The sequence below is a fragment of the Amyelois transitella genome, chromosome 25 (assembly GCF_032362555.1).
Source record: "Amyelois transitella isolate CPQ chromosome 25, ilAmyTran1.1, whole genome shotgun sequence".
In the NCBI taxonomy this organism is placed as follows: domain Eukaryota; kingdom Metazoa; phylum Arthropoda; class Insecta; order Lepidoptera; family Pyralidae; genus Amyelois; species Amyelois transitella.
In genome coordinates, this window is record NC_083528.1 from 3,761,089 (window position 1) to 3,784,167 (window position 23,079).

At 36.5% G+C, this 23,079-nt stretch overlaps 1 protein-coding gene across 3 annotated transcripts in view; it reads right to left on the bottom strand.

The window, feature by feature from the left end:
- Positions 1–23,079, bottom strand: part of LOC106137120 (ankyrin-3) — a 104,578-nt gene that overhangs the window by 48,289 nt on the left and 33,210 nt on the right. For 2 of the 3 annotated variants that reach the window (XM_060951674.1, XM_060951673.1), the window contains exons 2-15: positions 11,918–12,025; positions 8,401–8,503; positions 7,293–7,486; positions 6,118–6,273; positions 5,525–5,726; positions 4,925–5,049; positions 4,414–4,560; positions 3,877–4,006; positions 3,264–3,463; positions 2,427–2,580; positions 1,814–2,047; positions 1,352–1,450; positions 937–1,065; positions 295–493 (exon numbers count right to left, since the gene is read on the bottom strand). In XM_060951674.1, the coding sequence (XP_060807657.1) occupies positions 295–493; positions 937–1,065; positions 1,352–1,450; positions 1,814–2,047; positions 2,427–2,580; positions 3,264–3,463; positions 3,877–4,006; positions 4,414–4,560; positions 4,925–5,049; positions 5,525–5,726; positions 6,118–6,273; positions 7,293–7,486; positions 8,401–8,503; positions 11,918–12,025 (2,180 nt within the window). Of the gene's footprint in view, positions 1–294; positions 494–936; positions 1,066–1,351; positions 1,451–1,813; positions 2,048–2,426; positions 2,581–3,263; positions 3,464–3,876; positions 4,007–4,413; positions 4,561–4,924; positions 5,050–5,524; positions 5,727–6,117; positions 6,274–7,292; positions 7,487–8,400; positions 8,504–11,917; positions 12,026–14,244; positions 14,311–23,079 lie in introns of those variants that run through there. The other variant, XM_060951675.1, reaches the window with a different exon arrangement.

Here is a 23,079-nt window from a genome sequence, read left to right on the forward strand (position 1 = left end):
ACAGTACTTGGCTTTTTTTCCTAATGTGAAAAAGCTGTGGTGGTTCAGATGAGGAAAATAAGATTGAAATTCTCCGTACCCCTTTTTTTAACCGACTTCAAATAAGGAGGTGTTCAATTCGACTGTATTTATTTTTCTAATTGGCATCTGTCAATTTCTAATTAAATGTACAATGATAAAAAGGGAATTATCTCTTTTTAGGTAAGCCTATTTGAAAGTGATAAGGTCATTCCGAGTTTTCTTTTTATTTTAAATTAGTATGGCATTAACTATATTTCCATGGTTTCTACTGACCCATGAGCAGCTCTGGCGTCGACGTCGGCCTGAGCTTCGATGAGAGTCTTCGCAGCGGCGTGGTGCCCGTGGTGGGCGGCCGCGTGGAGGGGGGTGTACCCGTCTCTAGTTCGGGCACTGCATTGACCCCCAGCTGAGAGGAGAGACTTCAGAACTGCTGTGCGACCTTCGGAGGCTGCCAAGTGGACTGGGGTGAGACCTGGAAAGGTTTGTTTGGTTAAACTCATTTCTCATCAAATTGCATTCTCGGCAATTAGAGTTCGTTTTAAACACCAGACAGTTGGTGAATGAAGTGGCAGTGAAAGTGGCAATGAATGATTTCTTAGGAATGTCTAGAAATTACCCGTTGAATGGTTTTCTCTTGCCTTTGAGTCATGTCTTGACATAAAAACTCTCTACTACTACTACTAGAATATAGAAAAATGGCGCATTATAAACATATTTCATCAAAAAATTTCGTAAGTTTGTTTTTTTTTTTTTAATTCGAACGCTTGTTCATCGGATCGTTGTTGACAAGTTCATATTAGGCCTCCTCTCTACTATCTCTCTTTGCTGGAGTCATCCTACACTAAAAAAAAACACAAAATTCCCAGAGGGTTAGAACCTAGGTCTCTGTTGCACGATAATCGTTTATCAACCTACCGTTGTTAGCTGGCACGTTGACGTCAGCCCCTCGTTCAATCAGCATCTCCACACAGTCCTCGTGGCCCTCTTGAGCCGCCATGTGGAGCGGAGTGAACCCTGCCTTAGATTTCACGCTAGGATCTGCGTCTGTAATAAAAAGGTTTACAAATTAAATTAATACTTTAAACTAGCTTTTTCCAAGAGTAAGAAAATTACGTGAAAATCCGTTAGGAATTTCGGAAAATCTACTGTAACTGCTACTGCTTTAAAAATAGATTAATCCATAATCTTAGAATTAGATATCCCACCGCTGCCACTAAGTAATGATTGAATAAACCATTGTAAGTGTTTACTGTAATATTTTTCAATCGTTATTTGTTGTGTGATAAGCCAGCGAACTGAATTTTTTTTACTATTTAGGAAAACAATTTACCATGTTCAAGTAGTGCGAAGGCGATGTCTGGATGGTTGTGTCGGCACGCGATGTGTAGCGCCGAGTGGCCGTTCTTCGCCAGCGAGTGTGGAGACGCACCTTAAGAACAAACAAAAGGTCTAGCTTACTCTAGCAAGGAATTACAACATATAATATACAAAGTTATTTAGCTATTTCAAGGGTTACTAACTGTCTACTGATTTATAAATACAAATTTTGTAAATATTTTGTTCAAATTGTTTGCTTTTTGCTTCTTTGAGTAGTTTAATGATAAACATACTAAAATCCACTATTTGAAACTTCTTAAAATAACAAACATTGCCTTAAAATTTATGTTGATACCTACCACTACCAATCATTCCAAAAAAGAATAAACAACGCTGTACAAAAACAATAATTCTAATACCTACCAAAATATAAAAAAAAAACATTCACCATTATAAATTTAGAACCAAAACTTACCTTTGTCCAGCAAAAGCAACGCTATATCCGGATGTCCGTAATACGTGGCCATGTGTAGCGGCGTGATGTGACTCTTTCCCGGAGCGTCGGGTTGCGCTCCCCGCGCTAGGAGCAGCCGAGCGACGCCGATATCGCCGTATTTAGCAGCTAGGTGAAGTGGAGTGAAACCTTTACGCGTTTCGGCCTCAATGGGCGCGTTGTGGTCGAGGAGGATTGACGCTACTTCTTCTTTGCCTTTGAAGATACAAGACATAAACATTAATGGCTTAAATTGCTGGCTAGCACATGGAATAGACTTCTTCCTGTCACAATATGTATATTTTTTATGAGAGATGGACATTTATTTTTTTACGTGGTTTACTTAACCACCTCAGCAGCTTGTATTTGATAAAAGTCAGACATTCTAAATAAATAAGGACAGCAATTACAATAAGAACGAGTCATTAATTCAAACATTTGACTTTAGTAGCTTCCAAAAGGAACTTGGATAGACAGCTTGTGTCTCACAAGTCTCTGTGACAAAATTTAAAAACAATTTTTCTGACTGACTGTTTGACAAAGTACCGTCTTTGGCGGTTCGTAAAACCAGTTGGTTGTGGGTAAAGGCCGTCACCTTCTTTAGCGGCGATGTGCAGCGGGGTGTAGTGGTCCTTGGTGGCGGCGGCGACGTCGGCGCCGTGCTGCAGCAGCAGCGCGCCGATGTCGGCGTGCCCCAGCCGCGCCGCCACGTGCAGCGGCGTCTGCTCCTCGCGGGCGCGCGCCTCCACCTGCTCAGTACTATTGTTGTTGATCTATACTCATATTATAAAGCTGAAGAGTTTGTGTTTGTTTTATTGATTATTCTATAGAATTGATTGGGGGTAGATGTTTTATGATGAAAGTCACTTAACACATTAGCAGCGCGGGAGTCAGTAAACGCGGTGTCCTCACATCAACGTCGCTTGTGAATATTTTAAAGTGAAACGTTGCTTGTGCATATTTGAAAGTGAATTTATCTACCCCGTGAAGTTAGCGTTGTTGACCCCACACTAAATCAGTTCAATAGACCGACGTTTATGTCAAGACATGTTCATATAGCCGATGCATGTATGTGAATTTATAGATTATTGATGTTAAAATAGGGACTGTCTGGAGTGTGGTATTACTTTGGCTTTGTTCCAGTATTCTGACGTAATAACTACAGAACCATAGGGACACGAAAAAAATTTTGAAGGGACAAGAGAGGGGGCGCTGTTTGAAAAAGCAAACGCAAGAGCAGCGCACTCCTTCCATGATTAGGCGAGGGTAAATGGATGGTTAGTGGTGGGACAGCTCCTGATGCCACGTGAATGTTAGTAGTTATAATTAGATTTAAGTGATGTGACGTCAATAAGTGATACCTTGTATCCAATTTTGAAAATAAATCTATTCTATTCTATTGTAATGTTATCAAAAAGGAGTATGGTGTGACCTTAGCGTTGTTCCTCAGCAGGACCCGCACGAGGTCAGTCTGGTGAGCCCTGGCGGCCAGGTGCAGCGGCGTCTCGCCGCGGGCGGTGGCCGCGTCCGCCTCTGCGCCGGCGCCGAGCAGCACCAGCGCGATGTTCATGCAGCCCATGAACGAGGCCACGTGGAGGGGGGTCAGCCCCGACTCGGTTGTTGCAGATTTGCCTGGAAATAAATTGGTTTTGTTGTGAAAAGATAATTCAGAATTACAGTATTGCAGCTACCATTGTTATTTCAACAGGACCAACCATTGGATGTAAGTTTTAATTGTATGTGATGAGTTAGTAAGAGATGTAAGATGGAAATAGCATATATTTTTTAATGATAAAAGCTGTTGTCTACTTTGGCATCCTATTCCCAATATCTTTTGCTTCTTTTTATGGTTGTCATCCTGTTATCGTTTAGTCTCGATCGTGTCCTCTTTTTAGAAAGGAGCCTGAAGACGACCTCCACGTGTCCACGACCCTGGAGTAGGTTAATCATCTTTTGCAAGAAATTACGTCTGATCTCCGTAAAATTTTAGGTTTTCTTAATTCCTGTAAGTTATCTAAGTATAATATTTGACAATGTATACTCACTAGCGCCATATTTGAGCAACAACTCCACAACTTTGAGCCTGTTCTTCTTGCACGCGATATGTAGGGGTGTGAACCCGTTAAGTGCTCGCGCGTTAGCGTCAGCATTTCTGTCCAGTAATAATTTTGCTACCTGTAACAAACACATTTTTTTTACTTATTTCTCAAGTGTGCTTTGCTTATCTCGAGCAAAGAAATCCGCTAAGCTTATGACCTTTTTGAATTGCTGCAGCGCACACCTGCTTAGAGTTAAGTTCTATTCTATTTATTTTATGTTATGTACCTATTTGAGAAGCTTGTATACGTTGAGTTATTTCAAATAAATCTTTCATTCATTCTCAAAAAATTCTCTGTCTCCTCTTTTTCCATGTTATTTTATGTTACATATTTTATCCTAAGCAGGCGCTGTAAAGTGTACAGGAGCCCCCTTTATTTTTGGTTTATATGAACAGGCAGTCATGTTTTTCTAACGTGGAAATATCCTTCACGATACGGGGGCGTACCTAAAATCTAACCCTTCAATGGAATACTTCAAATTACCTTGACATGCCCGCAATGAGCGGCGACGTGCAACGCTGTGAGGTAATCAACTGTGACGTCATCGATCGGCGCGCCCTCTGACAGCAGAACTTTTGCCGTCTCCACGTGTTCGCCTTGCACGGACATGTGGAGAGGGGTGAGACCGTTCTGAAATATAAATTAATACTGTTCATAATTGCTTGAAAAACGCTAACAGGAAAAATGCTGAATGCTCCTTGACAAGAGCTAGCTCTTAAATATAAGAATAAGTATCAATTTTTTTCTTAATTCTTCTTTTAAGTCGAACACTCTTGTCAGAGCACCACTCCATCTCTTTCCCACGGATGTCGTAAAAGGCGACTAAGGGATAGGCTTACAAACTTGGGATTCCTCTTTTAGGCGATGGACTAGCAAGTCACTATTTGAATCTCAATTCTATCACTTAGCCAAACAGCTGAGCTTGGCCTATCAGTCTTTTCAAGACTGGTGGCTCTGTCTACCCCGCTGAGGATATAGACGTGATTATATGGACCTTGGTCTTGCTGGCGATGGGCGCGCCGTGCTGCAGCAGCCGGCAGACCACGTTGCTGTGCCCGGAGCGGGCGGCGCAGTGCAGCGGCGTGAGGCCGTCCCGGGTCACGGCTGCTATGTTAGCCCCTGGGAACATCAAGTGATTCGCTAGATACATTTGACCTCTGGATTTATCGATGACATTTGCTCGCGACTTTTTCCACGTGGTGTTGGTGGGTGGGTTTTCATATGAACATTCTTCCCCGCGTTTAACCCCTTCTTTCCTTTTTTTGCAACAATAGCTATGTTCTTCCTCACGGTCAACTCTATCTCTGTAATAAATTTCATCAAAATCGGTTCAGTGGTTTAAGCGTGAAACAGACAGACAGTTACTTTCGCATTTATAATATTTGTAGTGATTAAAAATATACATAAATTTGGATTTTTTTATAAACACATCAAATGAGCAAAATTGAGCATCCATCTTTAACCACGTTTAAGAATTTTAAAATGAGTAGGTATCTAACGCAACTTTGATAAGAGTTGATGGGCTTTCAAAGTGTAGGCTCCAATCCACCAATATATTTTTTTCATTCTTCTTTTATAAGATAAACGTAGTTACCATGTTCCACAAGTAAGTCGACCATAGACAGTTGCCCCCATTTGCTGGCCACGTGTAGCGGCGTGATGTTGTGTTTGGCCGCCCTCCCCGGGTCGGCCCCCGCCGATAACAGCGCCTTAGCTACGCCCACGTTGCCGTAGTGAGCCGCTATGTGTAGCGGAGTGAACCCTGATTTCGAGCACGCGTCTGGGTTGTGTTCGTTCTGGTGGACAAAATTAATTTATTCGTCAATGACAGTAGAATAAAGTTTGCATAAACAGAGTTATGAATGTGGATGAAACGAAAGAATGTGCATTATGCCTACCTTTCCTGTTATAAATTCTGGTAATTACGGATAATGGTTTTTTTAAGATGAGAATACAGATTTTTAGATTATAGTGAAGTACCTAATTGAGTTCTTAAACTGGTAAGAATCTTTTAAAAAACAGAAACTTAATTTGAAATAGTAGGTAGTCTGAATTTGTACTGTTGACAATTCTGCCTCTTGAGCTAGAGCAGTATTTCAGGGAACCGAAGATCTGTCGTATACTATTAAAGTTTATATATATTCGATGCCCAGTAATTTGCCTACCTAAACATTAAATTTGTTTTACCTCTAGCAGCAACGTGGCAGCTTTGACGTCATTCTTCTTGGCGGCGATGTGTAGCGCCGGCAATCGAACCTTGCCCCTCGTGTCCGACTCCAACAGTTCAGCCACTACGCGGTCGTGGCCTTGCTGCATCGCCACAGCTAGAGGTGTGAAGCCGTCCTGGAATTAGGGGAAATGAGATTGAGATAACAATAATTTACAGCGCCATCTAACGGTAGGCATTGTCATAATAACCGAACATTGGCTTTTTTTTAATTACCACGTCAAGTAGGTATTCTAAAAAAGATATTTTTAAAAAATATCTATCTATCTATTATCTTATACATTAATTAGTTTCTAGACGTGTCTTAGGCTCTTAGATGTACGCAAAGTTATTCAACTAACTAGGTAAAATCAAGATTTATTTTGATAGATTGGTCTAAATCCATCGTAATAAAGCATAGAATAGTCTATTATTTTATGACGGTGACTGATGTAGGTCAGCATCGCGTGGCGAATGCAAATAAATCATTTTGCGTGATAAAAATGTTGTTAACTCCTGTATTACTTACCGATATGTGTGGAACTAGATTATGGTAATCAACATAGATTGTAGCGCAACGTTACATTCTTAGTTCAGATATTTTTCAGAACTTATTTCTCGGTAAACTGTTTTTTACATATAAATCACGCCTCAACAAAAAAATTAAAGTAGAGATTTGTAACTGCCTTATCCAGTTTTCTATCTCTACGATATTTACTTGTATCTCTTGCATCACTCACCATAACGGTTTAATTTCTAACCGTTGTTCTGGCGAGCGAAAACCTCACGAGAAAACCTGAACATTCAGGCAACTGGATGTCTAGCCATGATCCAAAATGAGTTAGGTTCCGCAGCATGACACCTTACCCATTCCAAGACCGCCGTAAAAGGCGTATCCTCCCAAGGAGGAGAAAGCAACCGGGCCTATTTTACTACTTATGATGATTACTTTAACCTGTTTTCAGTGAAAAAAGGCGAAGGTAACTTCGCCAAATTTGACCAAATCTACTAGGTACAGAATCATTTTGACGCAGTCAGTTTGGTTGTCTTGGTCCGTCATGTAGAGAGGGTCGCAGCCGGTAGGAGACTGCGCGTCGGCCTTGGCTTTCTTCACCAACTTCTGCACCACAAAAGTAGTATCCTCGCCTTTTCTTACCTCTGTAGCCAAAGTCTGACTCGCGCCCGCCGCCAGCAGCATTTTGACGCAGCCAGCGTGGTTCTCTTGTGCCGCCATGTAGAGGGGGGTGAAGCCGGCGGCGGATTGCGCGTCGGCCTTCGCCCCCGCCGCTAGCAGCGCCCGCGCCACTGCCTCTTGTCCCGCGAGACATGCTATGTGAAGTGCTGTGTTGCCTGAAAAATAAAGATTACATATAATGTATTAGTGCCCTTGGTTTAGGACTTCGAAAATTCTTCGTAAACCGACGCCTTTATAAATGAAACCAATCTTAAAATCAATGCAATTGTTCATTATTTTTTGTATGTGGTTGATCTTGATAGATTGCATTCTTGTTGTCTATCCCCAGTCTTAAGGTATTGTAGCTTTTCTTATGGGCTATTAAACACTTATTGATTTGTGAAAATGCTACAGCTGTTAAAATATTAACTTTTTTATAAAAACAAAAAAAAAATGGCAATGTTGATTTAGGTACCACAATTTTTGTTCTACATTAGCCAAACGTGGATATATTTTTTTGTCTGAGATATTGCCTCAATGCCTTAATCGAATCCCTTTCTTTTTATGATTACCATTGGGAAATCTCATTACCTTATTATTAGATTTGTACATGGTCATGTCTTAAAAAACATAACACAGTCATTATTTTCCCATTAACACCAGGACTATGAAGAGTTGCCGGTAAATTCGGCATTTTTTGTACGGTTTTTTGTAATGCCTCTTTTGGATGCGGCGTCTACTTGACGCTTAAATTTAAATGAGTTTCTTTGCTTTCATCAAATTTGAGTACCATCCAAAAACACGGAATGTTAAATTATTACACTTTACTAGCTGTACCTGAAGATGTACTCGGCGGAAAGAATAGAGGGCTAAAGACATTGGCAATGACAAGACACAAATCGCTGGATAATTTGATTTCTGTGCAAAAAAAAATTTAAACCAAATGATTCAATTAAAATAGGTACGTTTACTATATTAATAGCTTTACATAATGAAGAATTCGATCTCAAAGAAAAACTTTTTACCATTTTTGAAGGCAGACTAGCAGAAACGCTTTTTGCTATAAAGCTTAAAGTTTTGAAACAAATACCTTTTTTGGTAGCAGCGTCGACTATGGCGCCTCGTTTTAATAGGTCCTCGACCACCGCTATGTGACCATCTTTTGCTGCAAGGTGTAACGCGTTCAGTCCATTCTGTGAGCAAAATAAAGAAAAAGTTATGACTTTTTGAGGCAAAATTCCATCCCAAGGGATATAGCGTGGTTTCTTATGCACAGATACATCGAAAAAGAATGCAATAAATACACAAACTATTTCCTCCTTTTTAATACCATTCCCAAAGAGTAAGTCTGTTACGTTAACAACTGTCACTTAAATTAGATCATAACATTTCACACCGGACTTGTAAATAAAGTTCCAAGGCCAAAAGTTACCGGGTAACGACCTAACCGTACCAAGTCATTTGGACAAAAATAATTTTCATATTAAAGTAACCGCACTGTCTATGAATATGAAAGCTTGTGATAGTTAGAAGTGAGCTTGTCGCTATGTTAAATTTGTTTTGGTTCATGTAATAAAAATTTGTTATAAATTGTGGTATGTTTTACAAACCAGAAAATCATTTGAATTCATTTTAACGTGCCTGACATCAGAGCCAATAGTTATCAAAGGCCACTTAAACTGGATGGCTAAATGTTGGAAGTAAGATTCAGTTGAGTGATAGGTTACTGTTGCTAGCCCCCCCTAACCCCTAACAGAAGCCCAAATTCATGAGACTTTCTCATTTCTATCTGAGCGGAAAGAGAAGCAGTTTTTATGTCATTCAGTAGATTATTTGTCCTGTCGCATCTAAGCCATCTTCTTAAATGGCTACTCGTACCATCAAAGGATTTGTTTATTTATTCAAACGTTATTGTGCAAACAATGTTGATACAATGGGCGGACTTAATGCTTAAATCATTATCTGACATCCCCCTTTGGGTTTAGCAGTTAGTAATTGGAATAATACTTATATAATTCCGATTTCTAATTTCTTACACGTCATACATACTTTAAATCCTTTAATTAATATCAACGATCATGCAATAAATAAATGACATCCAGTATCTGTTTACGTGTAATATCGCCGTGTAAAATGATATCAGCTGATCAGCAGAGCGAGACCGGCTGAAGGGCGTATACTGGAAATTATATCGATAAGTGCTACGTTTCTCCTCATGCATGGCAGAATTATTTCAAAATACTATTTCCAATTCAGATTCGAATGATAAAAATAAATCTATACTTACGTGCATAAGCGAAAAGAAAAACACATATTTTAAAGGAATACATGAATTTGAATATGAAAAAAAAAACGAACAGCCGAAACTGAAAGGAGTTTGCTGAATTTGGCACACAGATCTGAATTTCAATTCAATACCATTTAGATAAAACGAGATCTTTAGAGTTTTGGAACTACTGGCTTCGTCTACCCCACGGGGGAATAGGGACGTGATTTTGTATCCGTATAGTAATGAAGGCATTTGTAAAAGTGGGGTTTTCGCGATCTACCACGGCGAAGCTCCAAATCTGGTACAGTTCATATTTATTTCTGTTAATGCCTTTTACCCACATGGTCAGAATTTCATTTTACTTCCTTTATAGTTGCATCATACCAATTTTTAGTCTGTCGTGTACAATTGTACCGAACATGTTTGACAATATCAGTCACAAAAAGGGAGCTAAATTACAAAGGTCTTTTTTGTGAAACACGATTCATGGCAAAAAAAAACACAATAAAGCGGCTACTGTAGTTAATGAAATAAAAAGTATAGTAGATATTCCCTGACAACACGTGTACGAACGATCTCCAACTACAATTATTGTCATAAGCATATTATTTAGCCAAAAATACATAATCCTTAATTAAAATTGTATTTGTGTAAATATAGAAAGGTTTTCACGGCCGGTTTTCAACATTTTAAACGCTTTTGTCCTTTTCAAGACAAGATATAATAAACTCCTAAGTATTTTATACGCAAATCCATACGGCTTATAGCTACGTTTACTGAAAACCCGACCTCCAACGGGTTCCCGCCAGTGATTGCACCAGGATGTCCCCATTGCCGGCTATCTGATGGCGTGCATTATAATAATATAAACCTGCGCAAACGACGCATATCCATTCATTGGCGTAATAACGCGCACGCGTTTAGTAAACAATAATACAGTTCAGATTAATTTATGTCTAGGTTAAAGTAATTAAGTTTATGGTTTCTGGCAGGGAAATTTAGACCACACCATCATACAAGGTTAATAAGGAATTACAAGAAGATCGTTTATGATGAACCCATTTAACAATACCTGCCAGTGTGGCGAGGCAGGCGAACCAGTGGTATCTCCAAAATGGGTGCTCCAGAATCTGATAGAGACTGTACGACCAAAGTAGATAAAGGGAAGATTAAATGCTTTTATTTTAAATAGCATGTCATTACTCTTTTATTTTGACAGTATCTGCCGTAAGCCCGAAATTTATCTTTATATGTTAAAAACAGTGGTTCTTGGCATTTTCCTTTTCTTTTATCACGGGTATCCATTTTCTTTACTATTATTTTGAAAAACGTGTAGTAACATAAGTAGTAAAGTAAGTAAGTAAACGTAAAAATAGCAGACACTTAGGAATGTCTTGTCTTAGATGTTTCGATACTTTGGTTGGTAGAGCTATCGGTTGTGAATGAAATCCTTTGAGACATTAGAAGTAGGTAATACGATTTTGAAATCGCATGAGACTTGATCCACTTCGAACATGAATATCGTAAAACTATAGGGAATTTCATGTGACACATTCTATTTTTAAAAACATTTTCATAGCAACGTTGAGTACTTTAAGTATCTGATTTAATTTTACCACATCTTGCGAATGTATCGGAACGTTACAAGGACTAAGAATTAAGGCAAAATCATCAATAAAAAGAAGACATACACTTACAAAAACACAAAGATGTTTATCAAACGAAGCGTTTTATAATGTTAACTTAATAACGCTCCGACCATTGCAAGTAATCACTGTCAAACCAAAAATGTTACTTTATTATTATGCATTTGAATAGCAAATTTAGGCCGGCCTAATGTCCACAGCATTTGAAATGGTCTGCATAGATACAATTCAACGCATTCTGTTCATTTGTAGATCAACAGTGACATGGGCAAAGGCCAGTGATGTCAGACCATGAAATATCAATGTAGAAAACAGTAGTTTAGTATGTTTGTTATTCGTAACTCCATCATAGGACGGATATTTTTAGTTAGGGATTTTAGAATAAGACCAAAGATACTCGTACAAGCAAGTGTGTAAATTTTGTTATAAGGGTAATACAATTGTTGTATTATAGGCTCTGTTGTATACAACAAAAATACTAGAGTAATTATGTGTCTTGCATTACATACAGGTTTCTGCGCAGTTGTGAACATGTAACATAGATCTCAGAATTTTATATTCAATCTGTTATATGGTGTGATAAAAAAAATTGTTGCGACGTCCCATTCACCAGTATTAACCACCAGTATATCCATAGTCTTATATTATTCTGAAATTTATGAGTTGAAGGATTGAGATGAGAGTGAACTCACCGAGTTACATGTGTTGATGTCTGTGACTGCGCCGGAGTCGAGCAGCTCGACCACTGTGTCCAGCTGGCCGGCGCGCGCCGCTCGGAGGAACGCTGTGTTTGGGTCTATCTGAAAATAGAAAAATAAATATGTTAACATCAGAAATACTAAATCATGGATAAGAAGTAGGTACTTCAGCATTCTAAAAATACCTGAAGGTATTTTTTTAGGTACCCACAGAAATCTTATATTATTTGACCTGCCATTGTAAATTACGTTTGAGAGGTTTTATTCTCATAAATTGTTTGCGAAACTTAATGAAAGAAAAATAACCTATGTTAAAGGAAGGAACATTTAGACACAAAAACCATAACATTGCAATCGTCGCATCAATAAATGAGATGCAGTGTGAAAATGAAATAACATTTTAATACCTATAAAGAAAATAGGAAAGTTTGCCTAACAACGCTACAAAAACTGGTCAGATCATCCACCGGCCATTAAATCTGGACGACTTCCGAGGGAAAAGCCACTTTTTAGCCACATTCGCTGCTAAACGTGGCTGGATCTTGTAAGACCATCTCTGTGGACGGCTAGACATGTCTAATGTCTGCAATTGAGCTAGATTTCTAAGTTTAAACACTAATATCCAAGTTCTACTTGTATATTTATACATGTAATGTAATGCTACCGATCTCTTTGAAAGCGAGTATTTAGTGTTGTTAATAATGGGCAAGAAATAGATTTTACTATCAGGCCACGTTTTATTTGATACACCATATTCTATATACTTTTTTCTTCATACTATTAAATCTAACTTTAACAAATTTTATTATATTGTGATGATGTACGTAGGTACATCAAATTTTGGGGTATAGCTATTTAATGTTGACGGTATTTTCAAGTATAAAATTAGTTAAACTAACGCCACTTAAATAAAAGATACAATTACTAAACTTATGCCATAAGTAAACGCGATGAAAAAAGCATTCAAGCTTTATAGGTACTGAAAGTTAAGATCAGCAAGTCATTTCATATGATACTGTTGATCAATTGATATCAAAAATATAATGTATAAGTGATTACGTAGGTTCCCTGCTTTTTTTAAACTCTGAATCAATACCTACCACATACTTTTTGCTTTCGGTTTTTCAAAGGTCAGCAAGGGCACTGGACTTAAAAACTGGAATTATATATTCTTCATCTTTGAAGTAACACTTTCTAATGGAATTAGTTAAAAATTATATTATTTCCCAAATTTACAGCATATAAAAGAACATTTTAATTTGAAATAGCAAGATTTCATCTCGAATCATAAAAGAAAATTTTAAGATTTGTCATCTTTCGTGCCCTACAATTTCACGGATAGATCATTAACCCCATGGGAGACCATGTCTAATTCAAGGCTACTTACCACTTTACCTCTTTAAGAGCCAATATTACGATAAAATCAATTTGATGTAGTAATCAGATCTATAATACTATTAAATAATTAAAAAAATGAAAGAATGAATATACTATATACAATTAATACTTAAGCACTTTTTCAAATTTTCAGAGCTTTAACAGATACCAAAAAAATCATTAAGTAAGTTCAAATACAAAAGAGGTGATATTCTAATGTCATGAATTTAAACTTAAAGCTATGGGAATTAAAGTTCTTAGATAATATATTTCATTAGTGAACGATTGAAATAAATTATATTATCATGTAGATTAACAAATTATTATAAAGATGCAATCTGACCGATTCACCGTCTAGATTTGATTTCAATCTATCAAGACACATCTCTGCTATCCGAGATGCTAGATAAAAAATAGCTTCTGCAGTTATCAACCGATTACATTGAGTTTTAATCGTGACCGGAACAACTACAATCGATTTTATATCAACTACAGCATCGGATTTAGAATACTAAGCGATTTATTGGGTTATGGTGTGTTATGAAGGAGAAACTTTGAGGATCACCATAAATGTTATTTTGAATTAAATAAATCTTTGCGAAAATTAACTGTAAGTTGTATGTATGTAAAAGTAAAATATGGGTCTGTATTTTAATTTTCTGGACTATGCACTAATATTTATCAGTTGCTTCTAATTGTTGTTTGAATCAATTAACTTTAGTTAAGTAAAGAAGATTGAAGGAGACTCAAATTATTTAAATAATTCTAGGTAGTGTAAAAGTAGTTCATTTAATTGTTAGTCTCCAGTAAGTAAATTTTGACGAAATTAAATTTATTCACTCTTAATTTCGTACTCAATTATGATCTTTGGTAGATCGAGAAAAACAATATTTCTCCCAAAAGCACATCACAAAATCACAGATTTTTTTAAAATTGGAACACACCACCAGCGTGATCGAGTAGACTCTTCGTTCGAGCGGCAGAATACGGGCGCCGCACCACACCGCCATGGCGGCACTGCGCGGGCGCCGGCGTCACGGTACACTCACTGCTGTCAAAGAAGTTCTTGAGGTGGTAGACGGGTCAATCAGTCAAAAAAATTATTATTGCTGTTTTTGCGACGCACGAGTGCTTAAGGATGAGAGCACCTGTTCGAATTTGTAACTAAGATTTGTTTTCATTAAATCTGATGATTTGGTGTTGTTTACATTAAATCTGACAATGTTTTCATTCTTTTATCACTATAGATTATATCAACAAAAAAGGGTCCAAAACATGATAACCTACAAAAAGAGAAAAACTTTTTAAACATTTTAGCCTCTATACGAAAATAGGGTTCAAAAATACGAAAGAAATTAGGCTCATCATCAAATCATAACTCTTGTCCACAAAAGGATGTGGAAACTGCAGTAACATGCAGATGCAGTAAGTAGGAAACGACACGGCGTTCTGTAAATCCAGGATGGCTCTGGCGGAGCGGAGATGACAATTTCTAAGATAACGGCTGTAAAATTTTACGACTACGAGTTAGCTCTGCTCAGAAAATCTAACATTCACTAAAGATAGGTTTTTGATGCCAGTTGGATTTGATGATTACCGTTTTCAAATTTCGTTTCACCAGATATCACGAGAGATATTTTTTTAATTTCGTTGAATTAGAATTACAATGATTTAAATGAACCACTAAAATCGTCACTAGGAGGACTTATTGTTAAAGTTTCTTTACGTACTAAGTCCTACACATATTTTACTTAAAATACTGTTTTCTACTCTACTCTCATTAATATTAAAATTAGCGAACGCCACTAATCACTGACACTTTAGAAATCTAATTACCTAAGTTATGAAACTATAAAAAAGCACATTAATCATATGTATTTTGATTTGTGTAGTCTTTTTCGAGCAATTTTTTGTGCTCACATTCATTCTATTAATGTAGGTAATTTAGATGACAAACTATTATCACTAGGTGTGTACTATCATGGTAAAAGCGGGTTAGTTTACATTCATAACGCATTAAATACCAACTTAAATACCGCCATAAGTTTTGTTTTGGAAAAAGACACTTCAATGCAGACTATGCTTAAAACATTAGGCACAAAGTGCCTTGCCTGAAACGTTCCATTGTTAATGTTCCTGGCCACCAAAAGGTGACAGATTGGAAAGTACCATCATGTTACTTTTCAACACTTTAATAAATTTTTGCCGATCAATTTTGTCGAACACGAGATGTTCCAGATGTGTTTCTTGATTGACAGGTATGTACACTTTTACTTAGAAAAGTGGACGCGGAATAAATACGGTTTTTATTAATATTAAACAAAATATTTCACACACAGAAAGTAAATTGCTTTATGAGAACACTACATGATAAACGAGCTAGTAGATAAATAAATTTCTGAGATTTAAAAATAGTGTCTTAGTTAAATTGATGTATAGTATCAGAAGTCAGGCACACTTTTTTGGCCGTAAATTTAACCATGACCGGGCTGATTTAGTGTGTTATTTCTCAAATACTAAAAGCAACAAATTGCAAATGAAAAAATCAATAACACGACATCCTTAGATATTTATCGACATAAATTGAACAAAAATAGCACAAATATCAAAAAAATTTAAGTTCTAAAAGAAATATGTCAGATAACCCGGTAAAATAAGGCTTAGCCGGCAATGCCTTATCGATCGTAGCTCGACCCACATGAAAGTGTAATCACGTGTCTACTGCACTCCCTGTCATCGCATATAGCCATTTATCTTTAACAAACGACGCTGACTTTTACTTTAAAATTTAAGTATGTACTTCTAAATGTTCCTAATGAAATCTAAAGACATATTTAATCTTAATCTCTGCAGTCTGATACTGACATAATTACATTTTGGGCTTACTCCCGGGGTCTTTTTAAAATTTTTCACAATTATACAGCTTACTTTTACAAATTAATTAAGCTTGGTAGAGTTATATGACATGGTATCAATCATGTGTATACGAATATACTCTTTCATATTATATTGTAAGCTGGAGCAGATCTTGGACAGAACAATTTAATTTAGATATATTTTAAAATCACCAACGAACAACAAGAGAGAGCGTTAAGGAGTATGATGGGTGTGAAATTGAGTGACAGGATAAGGAACAGCGTGATAAGGGAATGTTGTGATGTGAAAGAAGATGTAGTTACAGGAATAGAAAAGGGTATGTTAAGATGGTTCGGTCATGTGGAGAGGATGAATGAAAGCAGGTTGACTAAGCAGATATACAAGGAGAGTGTGGAGGGAAAGGTCGGAGTGGGAAGACCTAGACGAACGTATCTTGATCAAATTAAGGACGTCCTGGTAAAGGGTCAGGTCAAAAGTACCCGAAACCGCCGAGCTTGTATGAAGAGAGTTATGAATGTGGACGAAGCGAAAGAAGTATGCAGAGATCGTGGCAAGTGGAAAGAGGTAGTCTCTGCCTACCCCTCCGGGAAAGAGGCGTGATTTTATGTATGTATGTATGTATGTAACAACAAGAGGAAGGCAGTAGAAAAAAACATAATAAACAAAGCACAAAATTGAATCTTTCTATCAAGTAAAAATTATCTCTGATCTTCATTCATTACTATCTTGGCCTTCCGTAACAATTTGCCAGCCCTTTGATATTTGAAATTTAATCATCTGAACATAATTAAAACTTACAAGCCGTAACAACCGTTAGATGAAAATACAAAAAGTATCAATTGATTGAGGACAGGCCTGGCCCTTTATAGGGCGTAGCGTGCATCGCTTCACTTCTGTTTTTGTTTTTTGTAAGAACCGTTGCTAAGCGGTTTTGTTTTTGCACTGATAATTCTTAAAGATGTTCTACCTTCTGCATCTCAAACTTATAATCTTGAAATATATTATACCAAATCCAGGATCGAGGCAGATCCTCCTCCAATGAGCCAAGACCGTGCTCAAATTTCGTATCTCCATTTAGAAAGTACGTCAAAACAATGATAGTTATCTCTTCATCAATTACAGACTTGTAAATTACTGAACAATCAGCCTCTGTTTGTAAAATGCTATCAGATACAAGAACAATGACATCAAAGAACCGTTCATTAGCAAATCTCACTATTGTTTGGAGAAAAGGCTCGCGCTTTAACGATGGTGGTAATAATTGGGTGATAACTGGCAAATACTATACAATTTGGCCTAAAGCAATTCTGAGTGTAATGACTAATGAGGTGTTATGTAAGTTACTTAATAAGATACAAATGTTTGAATGGGCAGCTCAATCTGCATCCTCAACTTTATAAATCTTATTCTCTACTTGAAATCGGCACAGTCTGTGGCAGTATGTAAGTTTCTTCCAATTTGTTCATGCCATCTTTGAAGCTCTTGGTAATATGCCTTTCTGTAAAAAAATATCTTCAATCTTAAATAGGGGACCAATTTCATGACACATGTGCGAATAATTAGGTGCCATAACGACCCACCCACGCGGGTCCTGATTCACACAATAGATTTCAAGGAGGCAATCAGCCAATTGATGAAGTGATGCGAAATTGAGCAGTAACCTGCGCCATAGCAAAGCGGATAGCGGCAACTGGATGCCGGTCATTGAGAGCAAACCCAACTAGATTCCACCAAAATGAATTTCATTAGCCTTTGTGGAAATGTGAGTCTCTTTGTAAGGCTTTATTACATTTTCTTCCTTTGATGGCGAGTGTGCTTTTCTAGTTACGTTTGAAACAGACATTTCAAGCCTTTGTCATCCTCTACTTTGGTATTTTCATCTCAAAAATATCCATACTGGTCTAATTTAAATCTGTAAATGCAAACAAAGAATGTGTACTGTTCAGGTGATTACACTACATATCAGTATTCAACTCAAAAATTGAGATTAATAAGTTTCAATTGATTATTGTAAACTTGTCATAAATTATGCAGCAGTCTATTGTTTAACTTAAAGACATTTCTTTTGACGTCAACAAAGTTGTTGTGGTTGCTAAATTGAATCAACAATTCAAATAACATGCAAATGTTTAAATTATTATTTACTTCTTATTTTCTACAAACTGAGAGAAGATGGTATCAAAATAAAAATATCTGGGTGTATATTTCGCAACTAGAGAATACGCCTAAATTGTTTTAAGAATGACTCAAATATTCTTGGAAGTAGAAAATTTTACATTCTATGAAATGGACTGGGGCCATAAACATATGTGATAGAGAACCTACTATCGTAAATTCGGTGGGGTAGAGACGAAGACACAACCAAGCACATATAGATGTTTTTTGTTTTTTGATCATAGGATCAAAAAACAAATTTTTAACGCTAGGCATAAAACCCAATACTTTTTAGATTATTGGTCTTTCATAGCACTAGATCAGGGGATTACAAGAAAATTAAAGTAGTCTTACCCAACAAAAGTCGATCACGTTTACCGATTTCTATAACCGAAAATTGAAGGGACGGTAATCAATTTTGAGGACACGTGACGCTTTTTCCGCAATCTGTCCCGAAAAATATATCTTTATGTTTGTACAAATCTGAACTTTATTGAGAAGAAATAAGGGTTACAATAATGATTGTAGTACTTAGGATACGGACCGTTAAGTTTACCTTGGTCGGACGTACTTGGGTTACATCCCATGGGTATCGATTGTCACCTTTTCAAGTTCGTATCAAGTGACCAGGGATTAGTAATTAATACCTACTCGAGTTAGTCGCTTTTATTGTGAAGGAAAACCATCTTAGGAGCTTACTGATAAATTTAATAGTTTATAAGGCTCCAAATTATAAAAACGTAAAAGGGGATTTTGCTATTATCTTTGTGTGTTCCTAGTTGTATCCATCGCCTCTGTATTGTACAGTTCAGGGCCCGGTGGCTTTTTTCGATATTCGCTTTTTGGTAGGGTAATATACAATACATATCTTTCACAAACAAAAGCCAGTGATTTTCGCTGTGCTGCTTTTTTTATTACGACGACTATTAGAGAGCTGGGATCAGTGGCTGGATTAGTAGTTCTAACTGTCCTCTATCATATCGACTTCAGAAATATATAGGTCAAAATTAGAAGATTAAGAGTTTAATTTATGAACACCTAAGTTTAGAATCAGTCAGATTAATATCACAAAATTCAATAAATAGAAGATTTCTAAAAGCCCCTTTTCAATTCAGATATACTGCGTCATTGCGGCATTGCTGCTTTATTTCTATTAGGAGTTTATCTCTACTACATGAGTTTAAAAAATATATAATTAACGTGATTCCAGCTAAGTATAATTCTATAAAGGCAATTCTTATTAATATGCATTAATATGATATACAATAAAAGGTTTTTGTTTTATAGAACAAATTGTTAATAAAAAAAATATAGAACTTTTTCCAAATGTATTTTTTGTGTAATGTTAACTAATAAATAGCAAGAAGCTGCAGAAATCGATGCGGCGTGAAAGTTTCATTATGCAGCGATGGCGCATTGGCGTCGCGACGCGAATTGCATTAAAGTCCGTTACACACCGCACTGTTTTGGTGCTTTTATTAACTTATATTCACACATCCACACACAAATCATGTCTTTATCACTTATGGGTAAAAACAAAAGTCCTAAGATTCGTAGTTAGATATAAGATAGAATGCTATACAAAAATACACCACTTATGAGGTAGATAGGGCCAAAAATCTATAGAGAAGTTCAGCGGAACGCTATGTATGACCAACGTAAAAAATATTAAATAAGTAAATGTAATTCAAAGGTTTTCTTAGTGTACGCTCCGCTTTACAACAGAAAAGCACCATAATTGGGCCAGGTCATGCCCACTCTATCACTCCGTTTGTCGACTTTCTTCTACAATTTAGTAGATTGGAGGCAGATCCTGATTTATCAACGGCCATTTCGTGTTTGTTTTAGATTACATTTCAAATTAGCTTTCTCTTGACATTTGAAATAAGCTTTCTGCATTCGGCCTTATTAGATCCGTTTATTTGTCAGACTTTTGTTATAATATTCTGGAGTTTTACTCATAATTGAAAAAGTCAAGACATTGGTTTCCCAGGTTTGAATCCCGGCTAGGATTTGATAAATGAAATGAACCTTTTCTGTTCCTTTTTATCAGAATGTAAGAGCCAAAGGTCTGCCATTAGGTAGCTAACTCCACGCAGAAAAATGTCTCCTGATAATGAAATAACATAGGAAGTCTTTTAACCACATATAGTTATCGAAGTTTGACCAGCACTGTTCTATTACAAGCCGCACGTGCGCAGTATTAGAGACAATTAAGAAAGTTTTCAAACACAACACACTAAAATAGAGCTCTTGAGTTAGGGCGTTTAATTCAAGATTACATCATCCAGAATAAGTTTGTTTGGTTACCGAAATAACTTTATTTACACTCCCGCTTGGATTTATTAATGGATTTATTGGAATTGGCATAAATCTTCAAACATGAATCGTACATTTTTCTTCTATGATAGTGTATTTCCGATAGTGTTCTTATTTAAAGTTCAGCGTCTTCAAGACCGAATGAAGAGGCACTTAATACGGTACAGAATTGGCAACTTTAACGTTCGTTTACCTGTAAATACTCCGAACACCGACTTCCGACACCGGAAAAATAGGAACAATATATTTTATTTTACTTGCATTCCGATTCCGACGGTTGAAAACGTTGAATCTTTAAATACACAAAGTATACACATAAACTTAAAAAAATCTATAATTGAACCATGCAATTAGACTCAATGCACTTCAGATTAAAAACAACAATCTCATAGTTCCTTTCACAGTGTTCATAAAGTGCTTTAATTAGAATGCAATCAACATAGTTACCGAACGATTCAAAAGCATTTTGATGAGCTTCAGTTGCATACAAGTGCTGCTTATTAATCTTTTGTAGCGTGTTTTAGTATATTTATAGGGTGAAGATATATCCGGGCTACTTAACATTGTAATTATCGAGATTAAACCTTGGTTCGGTTTTTATTGATGTTGTAAAATGCGATTAAGGGATAGGCTTATAGGATTAAGAAGAACGATTAAGGGATTCTTCTTTAAAGCGATGGTCTAGCAACCTGTCACTATTTGAATCTCAATTCTATCATTAAGCCAAACAGCTGAAGGTGGCCTTTCAGTATTTTAAAGACTATAATGTAGATGCCCCGAGCACGATGTCACGATGCACGATTCAGTAAAACAAATCTTTCTCTAAAATGAGCAACCGTTTTTTAAAGAAAAACACCCGTCCCGTTGAGTTCCCTGCTCTGACGTAACGTGTTATGACTGAGGAAAATAGGACAAAGCATAATAACCCACTATTTGCTTTGTGTTAGTCGATAAATAATGAAACGTTTGTCAAAGAGTCCTTTATGCAACTCCAAATTGCATGAGAGTATTTTAAATTTAAATTAAGCTAACTCATTGATAAAGAAGTTCAACGATAGGAAAGCTGCTGCCACTGAGACAAAGTACATCACAAATTTGATGTACTTTGATTTACTATCTTGAAGTATTTAATGTAGGCGAGCTATCACTATGAACTATCCATTGCTTCGAAAGTGATTACTCTGTATTCCCGTGGTAAGGGATGTAGACGCGGTATATGTATTTAAATCGATAAAAATAATCAAAATCTCAGCCCACAGTCTCAGCCACAGAAAGTCCACTGCAAGACTCAGGCTTTCCAAATCTCCACACAATGAAGCAATAGGATTTAAAAACTTTATCTTTTCAACACAGTTATATTCCAAGTGTTACACCATAAGTGCATTAGCGGTTTTACAGACAGACAGTGATGGAACTACTAGGAACTGTATCTTGGCTTATTTCTTTATTGTTTGAACCAGTAAATGTCTTTGCAATTGCAAAAGGGGCAACAGAGAACATTATAAAACATTATCTACAAAATTTCACATATTATTTCTATAGATGTTATCAAAACAACGATAAAAGTAAAAATACAATGTGTAAATTGAAAACAACATACCTATACAAGACTCAACTTTAACATTAACAGTTTTAATGCTTTTCTTCGAATCTTATCTCAGAAATATCTTGCGCAATCCTCCGGCGATAAAGCATTCAAAAAGCAATGAAACAGTATCACACAATAAAGAAGGAAACAGAGCAATTTAATTTTGTGGCTTTATTAACTTCAAAAACTCTCAAGTGAACTTTAGTAAACTTAAAAGATGAAATAAGTGGAAGACGAAGTAAAAGTTACGACAAAAAATGTCAGTTTATAAAAACTAACTAGGTACAACTTCTAAAATAGATCATTTCATTATTTCGAATTTATTTATCAACGAATCTGTATTCTGTTCAACCGTTCTTTTGAGCCACAATACTGGCTCTGAACTCTGAAATACATTTTTTATTTCAAACAATGAAATCCTTTATATCATTGCTGCGTTCTACATTTGCGCCACAGAACAACAAAGCAGTATTTAATAATACGCGGAGTTTTTCCAGTAGAAAATGGGTCTGAAAATTATAGTTAAAAGCTCATAAAGTTTGCGGTGAAACGGCGCTGTTGTTGAAATGTGAAAAACTCAAAGAGGGGAAAGTTAATGCGATTTAAAAAAAAAAGACTGCTGAAATTTTGAGAAAAACGGTGGATTATCACAAATATATTGTGTTATAAGTATAAAGAGCGATCAAAGAGATAGAGAAATTAGAAATTCATCTCAAGATAGAAATGCTTTGAATAATCCCGATTCACAAAGTTTTAACTACAACAATATATTCAACTCGTAATTAATGTCATTAGAAGATTTAATACAAATACCTACCTACCTCTCAACATAAGATGTAAC